The sequence below is a fragment of the Dromaius novaehollandiae genome, chromosome 3 (assembly GCF_036370855.1).
Source record: "Dromaius novaehollandiae isolate bDroNov1 chromosome 3, bDroNov1.hap1, whole genome shotgun sequence".
Lineage (NCBI taxonomy): Eukaryota > Metazoa > Chordata > Aves > Casuariiformes > Dromaiidae > Dromaius > Dromaius novaehollandiae.
Genome location: NC_088100.1, coordinates 112,598,068 through 112,610,964, shown reverse-complemented (window position 1 = coordinate 112,610,964; position 12,897 = coordinate 112,598,068). Strand labels below are relative to the sequence as shown.

At 47.6% G+C, this 12,897-nt stretch overlaps 1 protein-coding gene across 3 annotated transcripts in view; it reads right to left on the bottom strand.

The window, feature by feature from the left end:
• The window catches only part of LOC112996583 (phosphofurin acidic cluster sorting protein 1-like), a 73,246-nt gene extending 61,918 nt beyond the window's left edge, over positions 1–11,328 (bottom strand). For 2 of the 3 annotated variants that reach the window (XM_064509857.1, XM_064509859.1), the window contains exon 1: positions 10,983–11,328. In XM_064509857.1, the coding sequence (XP_064365927.1) occupies positions 10,983–11,191 (209 nt within the window). In that variant the 5' untranslated portion in view covers positions 11,192–11,328. The remainder of the gene's footprint in view (positions 1–10,982) is intronic. The other variant, XM_064509858.1, reaches the window with a different exon arrangement.
• Between the last annotated feature and the right edge of the window lie 1,569 nt (positions 11,329–12,897).

Here is a 12,897-nt window from a genome sequence, read left to right as displayed (position 1 = left end):
CAGCAACACACACAGGCACATGAGCCTGCAAGCAGGGGTTGGGAGAAAGCTGAGCCTCCCTCACCTGTCCATCACAGGGGACCAGAAAGGATCTCCAACCTCCCCCAACCACTGATTTTTATGAAATTTGGTCCTTCGTGGTCTTTGTCCTCGTCAAACCAGGACAAAATCAAAAGTTACAAGTGTCAGGCAGATATCATGACCATTACATTTTGTATTTTCTTGGCAGTCTCCTGCATGAGGCTAAGAGTCATTTATTAGGTTATTCACAACACCCAAATATTTGGGGAAGGGGAAGAAAAAAGAAAACTAATCGAGGACAAGCCAGACTAAACCACCGTTGCTCCACCACGTGCACAGAAGAGCTGGGGCGATATAACCACATTCCCAGACTCTGCTACAGTGAGACTTCGCTTTTCCAGAAGGAAGCAATTTAGGGTTAAGATCCATTTCCAGGCAAGGAGGGGAGATTTTACTCCTATTTTTGCCACGCTTTATCTCTTGGACGAATCACTTCACCCCTCTTCTTCCCCACCCATGTCTACCCAAAGCAGGGAGTGTGACCCCTGCAGAACAGGCAGTGCCTCATTATAATAACACATCATGCAGCACCTACCCCAACAGGACCCAAGTCTCCGCCATGGCCTCCCAGCGCCTCCTGTCACACAAGCTGATTTCCAGACAATAAGCACATTGGCAAGAAGCATCTCCTGAGGGAGCATTAGGATCTGCCCAGCCAGCTTGTCCTAGCATGCACAGCACACTCCTCACCCACACAGCCATTAGCCGCCCTCACACTTCGCTGCAAGATATTCAGACATTAATTGCCCCTACCTGCAGCAGTGTCTTTCCTCAGCGTAAATATCCCTTAAAAGCTCAGTAGAAAGTCCAACCCCCCCACACCAATTTCCACACACTGCTCCCCAAACCTTCTTCCAGACACAACCAGTTCCTGCAGTCCTCTAAGCCTGGCCAGGAGATTCCCAGTACTCAGGATCCAGATCAGACAGAAAGGAAAACTCTTCTGGAGATGTGGCTCCCAGATGGTTCCTCTCCAGCTGCCCCTCTCTGAGCACTCGCAGGCTTCCTAGTCCAACTCTACAGTCTACAGAGGTCAGGGAGCAATCGCTAGCCATTCCCTCTACCTTCAGATTTGTCTTTCTGGCTCACGGAGACACATCTGCGAGCATCTCCGCATCTCTTGGCACCAAGGGCCATGCCCCATGAGAGCCCCCCAGGCACTCAGCACTGCTTCTTTCATCCACTTCATCAGGCCACAGCTGAGCTGCACTGGCTTCAGAGCTCCAGCCAGCTGCAAGAGGCACAGCAGCAGGGAGATGAAGGACTGAGAGAAGCAAAAATCAAACACATTAAGAAAAACTCACCACTTTTTGCATGATTTGAAGATCAAAATAAACACCCTCTGAAGGAAATAAAACTAGAATCATATGGTTGTCGTTAATCTGTACGGGAATCAGTTCATCTCCAGGCCCTTTCTGGTTGAGTCGGAGTCCTGCATGTGCAGACACGGACCCAGCACCACAGGCTACACCTGTGTACAGCAACACAGTCCCTTGCAAGTGCAGCACTTCACAGCACAAGGCCCTCCCTCACATATGCATTTTGTATATGCATTATGATAATCAGTCTTTCAAGACTCTGCTTTCCCAAGAAGGACAAGTTTCTCCTTTCGTGAGCACTAGCACAGTATTACCAGCTTTGGGAGCAATGCTCTCAACACTGCCGCACCTCAAGATCGCTTCTGCTTTACAACACAGTTGCCCTCACACAAGCGAGGGAACAGCAGCACAGCAACATGGAAACAAGCTGCTGGGAACAAAGCAGGGAGGAGAGGAACATGAGTCACAGCTAGGGTTTTGGGCAGAGAAAGGGTTATTTGAACTAGAAAAATAGTGAGCAGCTTCAGATCCAGGATCTGAATTTAAGCCTCACTTCACTGTCCAAACTGCAAGGTCGTCTTTCTGCTCTATTTTCAAACAAGTCACTTGTTAAACAAAAAGCATGTGACAAAATTCATTGCTGCTGCATAACAGGCTCCCTAGAAACATTAGAAAAAGCTTACTAAACAATCCAAAGGCCAGTAGCAAGGTTGCATGCTGCAGCAAACACTTTTATTTTATTTTATTTTTTTTTTAGGCAACAGAAAGGATATATTACTTGGGAAACAAATTACATCTTTAACTGGTCATTGCTTTACTTAGGATCACTGTGTTTGCAGCTTCCAAGTGCTCAGTTGCCCGAACTCTTGACTCCTGAACTCTGCCTGAAAGCAGCCTCAGGACAGAAAAAAAGTAGAAGTTTGCAGCAGCACATCCAGCTTCTCTCATTTTAGCCAGGCTGACACAGGTATAGCTAACATCACAGCACTTTCTTTGCAAACCTAACAGGTTTTGAACTTTCTGTCTACCTATGCAGCACAGTCGCTACACCAGCTGTCCCCAAATACCAGTCTGCTTTAACAGCACAGCAAGGTGCAAATCCACAACACCTCCACAGAACCACAGCAACAGCAGTCTGCTGTGACCCCTGTTGCTAAACAGCTCACTTACTGTGCCTCCAAGCTAACATAAAATGTGTTAATGAATTAACCGCCACAAAGGAGCAAGTGACTACAAAAAACAGCCTTGTCTACACGAGGAGAAAAGGGTGCTCACAATACATTAACAAGCACATTTTATTAAGGTTTCAAAATGCACATGGGTGCAGGTCAGGCTACATTCTCCTCATCACCTTAGCAGAGCCTGCTGGGGTATACCTCAGCACCTCCAAATCCACTGGGGATGTGCCAGTGCAGCCAAGATGGCAAAAGCAGTGAGATGAGGTCAAGGTTAGTTCATCAACCCACAACAACCTTCTTTCATTTCTCTGCTGCAGGCATTTTTTCGGGTCCCAGACATCAGTCTGGCAAACCTTGCTACAGTGACTTAGAACATGGACATCCTCCACTGTCCGGTCTGTCCTAGTAGAGGTCTCCACGCAAGCTGACAAGAAGATGGTGCCATAGGAAAATACATTTGGGAAGAGAGCACAGGGGAGGGACTTAAGTGACAAAAGTAGTAATACAGGCCTGTGGAACAGATAGTGATAAACCAGCTTGGGCATCCATTTCAAAGCATCTTCGTAACCGTAAGAAAAAAAACTTTCATATATTTTTTTAAGTTCAATTCTGAAGAGCTGCATGGTTAAGATTCTTCACTCAAGAGAATAATTCTCACTACAACTGGCAAATTTGTACCTAGGCTTTTCATCCACTTACAATGTAAGGTGCTAATAACCAGGACCTATGCAATCCAGTTCTTTGCTCAGATCCTCACAGGAGGAGCAGCTCCCTGAAATAAGGGGTGACCTGGTCACACTCCCAGAAAACAGTATTGCAACAGACAATGTTATGTCCAAGTAAGTACGAACACTTCACCAATACACAGGTGAGATGAACAAAGTGTAAATACAGAGTAACAGAAAGGTTGTCCTTTGGTCTGACTGGAGCTTAAAGGAAATAGCAGGCAGAACACAAGCTAGAAAAGTCAAGGGACTTGACAAACATCAGGGAGAAAGTGAGACAATTATGCATATATACCATATGCTGTGAAATCCAAATGAACATCCTGAATCAGCATGATTCCTCCTAACAAAGGAGCACATGAGAAAGGAAGGAACGCTTGGACCCAGCAGCCTCAAATGTAAGAGAGGACTGAAAGAAAATGCAGTCTAGGAGTACTATATTTCAGGGAAGTGCATACAAGAAAATTCAGAAAGTATGACAAAAGGGAAAAAAATGATATCCACTAACAGAGAAAGAAAATCTCAAGGCCATTAAAAAACATCCCAAGCACACCAGGAACATGGTCCAGCTGAAAAATACAAGCCGTCATACAGGAACAAAATGTGGCCAATGGTGATCCACAACAAACAGCGTCTAAATTCTGAGAATAAAAGCAAACTACATGGAGAAGAGGAAAAACTAAGGTTCAGAACTGAAGATTACTCAATTATAGGTTTGCAAGGCATGACAGAAGCAAGGAAAAAATGTGAGAGTAATGCCGAAATTATCAGCAGGAGTGTGCAGGGCCTTTGAGGGAAAGTAGAAATAGAAGAAAGTAGACATACTGATAAGGCACAGAATGGATGGATTGCTAGAAGACAGGTAAAAGAATACAAGAAAAAAATGCAGAACAGATGCAAAGGAGCTCTTGCAAAAATATATAAATAATTTAAACCTAAAAAGCCAATCTAAGTAATATGGATTCAGAGACACTACCTGATATATTATTAAAAATCAGATAGCAGAAGCAGCAATGAGAGGCTTTAAATGAACATGACCCTCATTCCTAGTAGATAAATGTATTAAAGAATGGGAGAAGGGTGGCAGAACCTTTTACAACACAGTTACTGTTAGTCTAACCCTGTTAACATTGCAACAGAACAACAGCTACCTGACAGCATGCTTCAATTTTGTAAAACGGACCAGACAGACTAAACTGGTAGGGACAACAGAAGACACAAGTTCTGTCATCATCCCAAAATGCCTGCACAGAAGCTTTCGTTATCATGTGCACAGAAGAAGAGCTAAAAATACACAGCAGCCCTAAACAGCTGTGCACTGAGCCTGGACATTTTTGTCCAGGAGGTGACCCCATAAGCAATGGCTGTGGGTCTCATATTACTTAAAGTGTGCTTGCACTAAAGAACAAAAAAACAGGATAAGATTTACAGTGGAGTAAATATCAGCATCAGCAGGAAAATAAGGAGGACCGAAAAACTAGAGTAACAGACAAAATACCACAGCAGTTTTCATTTGCTAAACAGAATCCCTCACTGGGTTAAACTACATGAGAAAGGAGAAACAGAAAAAACAGGAGATGACAGTGGGCAATAAATTATAAAGGTGATTGCATTGCAACAGGTCTGTAGAAAATACCAGTGTAATTTTGGGCTGTGCACACAGAGGCTGGATCACACCGCAGAGCAGCGAGTGGCCTCTATGACCACAGCTGCAACATGTTAAGGTACCTGAAATGCTACATCTCTCCTTTGGGTCCACTGCAATGAGTATGTCAAAGGACCCAAAGAGTGATCTCCCCTCATTTCAGAAATAGATCTAAGAGATTTTTAGCTACAAGACTGAGCTCACATAAGCTATCTGCTTCCCTGGAGGCAGAGACAGGTCCTTGCTGCCTCATCCCACACAAAAAAGACACACTCACTCCTTGTTTTCCCAAACTCTTTAACCTCATCCATTGCAAGCTAGGCAGAAGGAAAAATAACCACAGCATCCACCAGCTTTGATGTAGTTAAAAACCAGCAGAAGCACAGCCTCCCCATCATCTGGGGTTCAGAAAGCTGGGGACTGGAAGAGAACACAAGGTATTTAGAAAAGAGCCTTGATCAGATGCTCATCTGACATGCTATAAAACGCAGTATGTCTTCAACCTCTGGTTCTTTTTTGGAAATAATTTCTTTTGAAGTTAATTGGAGACACATGTTCCATCTAGAATCATTCTACATTGCAAAGAATTACACAAAAGCAGCAGCACAGATTTCAGTAAAGAACAGATCTGCTACAAGAACTCCCTAGGATACTGGTGCCCAGCAATTTATTCCTCTGACAGGAAAGAACCTTCACAAGAGAAAGGTAAGAGGATCTTCATTGAAAAGAAGGGTGCACGATACGCATACTACACAGCTTTTAGTAATTACAAGTAACTGAATACTCTAGAGAAAGCAGTATCAGCACTCATAGCTTACTAGCACAATAAGAACAACATAACATTTTTGATAAGCCATCAGATAACTGGGCTAACACAGCCTAGTTAATGAATAAAACACTGGAGAGAAAGTCTAAGAGGCAGCATTGCAGAGACTTCAAATAAAATTAAGCTTTCAGCAAAGTCACTATTAATTTTCTGAAAGGAGCACACCTTCCATCAATCACTGGCAGGGGACACTTGTCCTGAGTTCCAGTAATGAGCAAAAAGATGGAATAACAGGCACCAATTCAATTATTATCTGTTCAGAAGGAAAACGTAACAGAGCTAGAGGAGAAATCCCAAACGTGCTCCTCTGCAACAGACAAGCCACAGAGAGAGAGTGGACGACACATCAGCTGGGTTACTTTGCAGGCTCACAGCCAAGTCCACAATATTAAGAACAATATGCAATCAGATGACTGTTTAGAACATTTTGTTTTCTATATAGGACTAAAAGGAAATCATAATCCAAACATGGGAAATATCATCAGTTATAAGAGACTGTTTCCTTACAAGAAACCATGGCCTCTCTGGAGCACTCACTGACTGGAGCTACTCTGATTTGCCATGGCATCAGAATGCTTTTTTAAGGAACAATCTGGAATCATTTAACATTCCCAGAGGTGCAACTCTCTCTTACTCAAACAGAGCAGCTTTTGCTGAGGTTGAAAGTTTACAGTGAAAAACCCCGATTTACCCAGGAAACTGCTCAAGAACATCTTGGACAGACAAATACACATTATTTCAGCCGGAATAAGATTGTTTCTTAAAGGAACACCCAGTTCAGAGGCTCTTCATCACTAAGACAGCTTCAGAAAGGGAAACGCTCAGGAGCTGCAGAATAGCAAGCCTGCACTACTTGCAGAGAAGGAAACAGGCCCCCTAAGACCACAGCTCACAGCAGACAAGCTCCACAGGGCTGCAAGACCACAGCCAACCTGGCCGAATGCAGCTGAGCCAGAGGACAGCACATTCTTCCATGTTCTGCTCACTTCAAGGCTTTCCGGACTTCAAGCAAAGGAAAGTGGGTGACCAGCTGTGCAAAAGGAAATCTTACCCTCTTCTTCATGAAGTGACGGGCAGTAGATACTCTCTGCCCAAATAGGACAAGAGGTCTGCACAGATGAGAGTGTTCACCTCCTGGCACTTTTAAGGACCACTATAGCTAGCACTTATAGGATCTCTCCAGTTATACTTGCAACAACGGCTCTCCTTCCAAGAAGGTATTCATCATGCTGTAACTTTCCAAAACACACATTTAGAAGTTTTAACAATACCAAATTCAGAACATCTTCTAAAAGGTGATATCCTGAAGGTGCACATTCGCTGTCTGACAAACAAAGTCAGCCCAAATCGTATGCATTTCTCCAAGACAATGCATTTCTAGCTACCAGAAGCATGGGACACTATGTTCGAGCACACTGTGTGGGTGGCAGCAAGACTTGGAATGTTTTTGTGCTCAAGCATCACACCGAGATATGAGGTACTCCAGGCCAAATGCAGTGTATTTGCATCCACGTATCATCATTCACAGCACAATTTGTACAGGTAGAAGAATCTGCCTTTGCAGTTTCAGCTCATCTAAACTGATACATTAGCTAAAATACAACTCTTACCTCTGACTAGAAGCGTGATGCCTTATCAGTGAAACAACATCCACGTAATACTGAACACAAGAGCTGTGTAATGGAAAAAGGGCAGAGTGAACACAATCACACAATCTTATCCTGTTTCCTAATTCATTAAGAAGTCTCAGATGTTAAAGGGAGAGAAAGGAAGAGCAGTCGTATTAACAGAGGTAGAGAAATACCACTACTTGAAAAGAGCAAGTCCCCAAGCACATTTGCACAAAGTCCTTTCATGTATTTTTTCCAAATGTACAGCCTGATCAGTGTATGAAACAATGAAAACAAAATAAAACATTACTTGAATGCAGACAGACATTTTTCTTTGGAAAAGCTCTAGTTCATTGCTTGCAGTCTCCATACAGTAAAAAGGGAACTTACTTGCACAGTATCACAATAAGATTCTTCATCCCTCCCCAGAGCACCTCCATGAAAACTTTTAATAAGATAACTGCAAGTGTAAGTTAAGGCTGATTGACTATTTTAGCAGAAGCACGCTTCAAACTCCACAGTGGGAATCAACCAGGATTGCTTTACTTCTGAGGCACCACGATAGGAAGCCAGTCATCCCTATCCCACCGGGTAGCTTAACTGAAGATGCAGAGAGCACTTTGCTTGGTTTCCAGGTGCTTACTTCTTTCTGCTTCTCTGCCTAATAGCCCACTGCCCGGAAAATCCAACTCTGCCTCCCCTGAGAGCCCTTGGAGCCAAGGCAGCTGGGTCTAGGCTGTGCTTGCTCAGTTCATAGGAAGGGCATTAAGAGTTTGCAGATCTCTCTCACCTCGGCCCTGGAACCAGAAAGAACCAGCAGGAAGGATGAAACCTCTGTTCTGGGAGCAAAGCAATTTCCAAAACTACGTATGGGCTTAGTTCAGCGATGCATAAGGTATTTCTGATTCAGCAGGAAAGACTTCCATTATACACTACAGTTCACCTTCTAAAACCAAGGTCTCCTACAATGCATCAGAAGTCTTACAACCACATTACAGAATTGTTTCATACACTGGGGCTTATACTTCACAGTGTCTATTTTTACTGGCCCAGATTGCCTCTCAGAAATTCTGAAGGCCTGGGCAACTAGCTCTCAACAGTCCTACATTAATATCCAAACACAGAGCAGCAACACCACAAAGGTCCATCTAGTCCAGCCCTGCTCTTGCAGAAGCCAAAGAAATGAAAAGCCTAAGAAGGAGCGCAGGGACAGCGGAGACATACGATACAGTGTCTAGAAAAAGCAAAGCAAATTCTATAGCATTAGGACCTGGGCAAAGTTATCCTTTCCCTAGAAACTCATAGTGCTGGAGGAATTAAGACTACACATGAATTAAGAGACAGAAAGACCCAAGTGAAAAGAATTACTACACTTGAATAGATATTATTTTGCCACCACCATACTGACTCCCCAAGTACAATACAGACTAGGAATCACCTGTGCTGGGCACTGAGACAGTACAGCAGGAGTCTCTGCCGTGAAAAACCTAATGTCATTTCTAAAACAAGCATATCAGCAGAGGAAGAACATGAACAAGCAAGCACAATGCACACACACACACCATCAACACAACTTGGATTTGGGGCTTGATCCCCCTTTAGTTTTAGTGAACACAAATACTTGCCTGACAAGTGCTCACCTGTGACCATTTCACCCACGAGAACATGGGCTTAGATGAAGCACGAGGAAACATACAGTAAAGCTCAATCCCCATAACGGTCACCTTGGCCTGGCAGAGTTCTCCAGCCACCTGCTGATTCTGCAGGCATAGCAGCATACCATGTCAGAGTAGACACCTCTGAAGGAAGAATCGGCTTCCGTCACCTACTTCCCATGTTAACAAATGTTGCATTTTAAGAAATTCCAGAGATGAAATTTCAGATTAATTCTATGGAGGTTTCCTCCAAACCGGTGTGTCAGATGGTTGCCCCCCATGGCAATCAGCACACACAGAAGTTCTTGCAAGAGAACAGGAGTCTACACAACGCTAATGGAAATTGTCCTTGTGAAAAGGCACAGAATTCATTCTGCCAAAGAGCAGTTCTTCCTACAGCTTTCAAATTGATGACATACCATTTCTACTAACAAACTTCCCACCTGCATCCTGCCATCCACGTAGTCCACTTCTAAATTCAGTCTCCCAGTTATTCTGTCTTTGGCTTGCCCAAAGCAATTCCTCCTCTAACACTTGTAGCTTTTCCACTTGTGAAGACTAGGTACACACACTTCACCATCACTAAATTCAGCTCCCTGCATCTGCAGCTTCTACTCTTTCTGCAGAAAGTCAATCTGACAATCCTTCGCTGCTCTTTGGAATACAGTTTGTAAGTAATCTACCCACAAATAAACAATACCCCAAGACACTTCAAAGCTATAGAAGGATCACTGCTTCCTGCTCTATAGAACTCTGCCTCAGCGTGCATCACCCAAAGCTGCCCAGGCCTTTCACAAACACATCACATTGCAAACTCCTTCCAATGTCCTGCCTTCTCAGCCCAGGATCTCCTTGGGCCCCACAGCCACACAGCTTTACCATACTAGCTGGAAATATTTCAGAACATTTCTACTCCAACCCAATCACTAGGTTTCTCCCTATAAGTATGTCAGCCTTCTGAAACCTTTTCACAAAGGCTGGTGTTCTTCCCCCCCGCAGGAAGAGTTATTTTTCCCCTCTTGAGTTTTACTCGTCTAGTTTTTGTGCAGCACTTGATATGTCACTTGCAAACACCTTACCACGGCTCAGAGACACACGGATCCAGAATGACTTCTTGAATCAGCCCCTCAACTTAGAAATCTCAACACTTGTGAAAAGACTTCACAATCAATACTTGATAAGATGAATTAGCCCGAAGACACTTAGTTCACCAACACATCCAGCATTTCCTGACTCCAAGAATGACATAGGACTTTGCATTCTTCCCGTCAGGTACATCTAGCCTGGACATACCCTCATCCATCCATTTGGCAATGACATTCACACCATCCAACTTCTTTTCCTGCTCTGCCAGAGACACAACTGCAAGCTCCGTTACCTGCAGTGAATCCCTTTCACTATTACCTACAAGTTGGGGTGGGGGAGACGCAGGTAACCGTAACAAGCCGTGGGTGTAAGGCAGCCCACACCAAGCTCCAAGAGACTGGCAGTTCAGGCCATCACCCCTTTTGGGTACAAAAGGGCAGCATGGCCATGATGATGCCCTGCTCTGCGGCCTTTCCCAGCCATCACGGCAGAGAACAGCAAGAGGCCTCACCGTGGAGCCACGCAGCCTCGCTCCAGCCCCGGCCACCCACACCAGCCGGTCCCTGGTGTGGCTGCTTCCACGGGGAAGCACGCACACCGGCACGGGGTGGGGGGCGGGGAACAGGGAACGGAGCGGCCCGCGCACACCGGCCCCGGCCGGGGCACTGCTATGCCCCCAGCGAGGGAGGGCGGCCCCAGGCCCCGCGCACGGCCCGGCGGGGCAGGGATGCTGCGGGAGCCGCCGAGCCCGGAGGGGCGAGGAGGCGGGCCGAGGGCCCCTCCTCCCCGCGCACACCATCCCCGGCCCCGGGCTGAGCAGGGACCCCGCGGCGGCCCCGGGCGAGGCCCCGGCGTACCTGGGCACGCAGCTCGGCGCCGAGCGGTCGATCTCCCACGTCGCGAAGAGGTTCATGGGCACCGGGACCGGCCCGGGGCCCGCCACCGCCATCGCCGCCGCCGCCGCCGCTGCTGCTGCTGCCCCGCCCGCCGCCGCCGCCGGTGGCCCCGCCGCGGGACCTGAGCCCAATGCGCCGCCCGCCGCCGCCGCCGCCGCCGCCGCCGCCATCCCGCCGCCGCCGCCGCCGCCACTGGCGATGGGGGGCGGCCCGGACCCCTCGCCTCAGCGCCGGCCCCTGCCTCGGCGCGCGCCCGCTCCCTCGCGCGGCGGGGCGGGGCCAGACGACCTGCGGCGGCCAACCGAAGCGCGGCAAGGCTCTGGGCGCGGCTGGGGCGGCTCTCGGCCAATCAGAGCCCGGTCAGGGCGCGGCCTGCGGGGGGCCGATTAGCCAATCGGAGTGGAGGAAGGGCGAGGCCGGTGGGTTTGGCAGACAGCCAGTGGGATCCGATGGAGGCGGGGCTGGAGCGCCAGGTAGCCAATCGAAGAGGAAAAGAGATGCGACGCCTGGTGAGCGATCAGCCAATGGAAGACGCGTCGCGGCCCGAGGTTGGTGGGCGTGGTCGCGGTCCCTTTAAAGTGCCGTGGCACCACACTTCTCCCCCCCCCCCCCCGGTGCTCGCGCGAGCCCGCCGAGGGGCGCGGTTGAGCGCGCGCCCGCCAGCTGTTGGGGGTGCGTGCACGCCCCCCTCCCCCCGCCGGTAGCCCCCGAGCCAAGGCCTGCTCGCGCAGTAACCATGGCAACGGGGAGCGGAGGACAGGCCGGCCGGGCCTGGGGCCTCGGACCCGCCGCTCCGTCCTGCGGAGGGGCCCTGTCATGGCGGCCGCGGGGCAGGGGGGTTCGGCACGAGGCAAAGACGACGCTCGTATCCTCTTCAGCCCCTGAGATTAGGTTCAAAAGCTCGCTGTGGAAGAGCTGCAGGCATTCAGTGCACCCCCTCAAAGGTTACAAAGACCAAAAACTCCCCCCCTGCAGCCACATCTGACTTTTAAAAGGGGACTGACACCAGAAAGAAAAGGTTTGTTTAAAAAGAAGCCAAAAAGGGTCAGCCAAGGCAATTAAGTGCTTACGGCAGCTATAAAGGGGAATGAAGGATGCCAACCTACAACATGCCAAGCTGCAATGTGGGCTGTGGCCTAAAGGCTGTTGGGATGGGCTTGAGAAAGGTCAATGGAAGCCAGGACAGGTGTACAGCATGGCAAGGAAGGTCCCTGTAAACAAGGAGGCATCCTTCCAAGTGCCAGACTTGTGTCTATACAGAGAAAATAGAAAGAACCACGGATCTGGCAAGCTAAAGCTAAAAACAGGCCATGCAAGAGGAATTAAAGCTCATACTGAATCTTTCCTCAAATACACTGGGAGCAGGGACCCATCAGAGACTCTGCAAGGCCAGTATAGAGGGAGAACTTGGAGAGCACCGAGGCCATTACAGATAGCTAAACAGATACCTTATTTTGGTGCTGTTACAGCAAAAAAAAAAAAAAAAAGGATTTCTTCTTTAGCAGGGCCTTAGCAGAGGATCAAAACTGAGCTGATGCTTGCAGAGGCTCTGGAACAGTACCAAATCATTAGAGCAGGATAGTGCTGGCTATGGAGTCCTGGAAAGAGGCAGGGATGAACAAGCTGAACCAGGAGCTGCGGTGCTCTTGTTTGAGACTGTCTGAGAGAAGCAACTGAGTCAAAGACCAGAAAAAGAGTGGATGAGTCGATAAGTGGTCAGTCCTCACAATGGAGAGAAGCCAACAGCTTCTGCAGGGACTATGCCAAGACCTGTGTTGTTCAATATCTTCAGCTGTGACAAGGTTTTCTGTTGATGCAACGCTATTCCAAGCAGACTGTGAGGGTCTTCTCGTGCAAGTGGAGGGACCACGGTTTG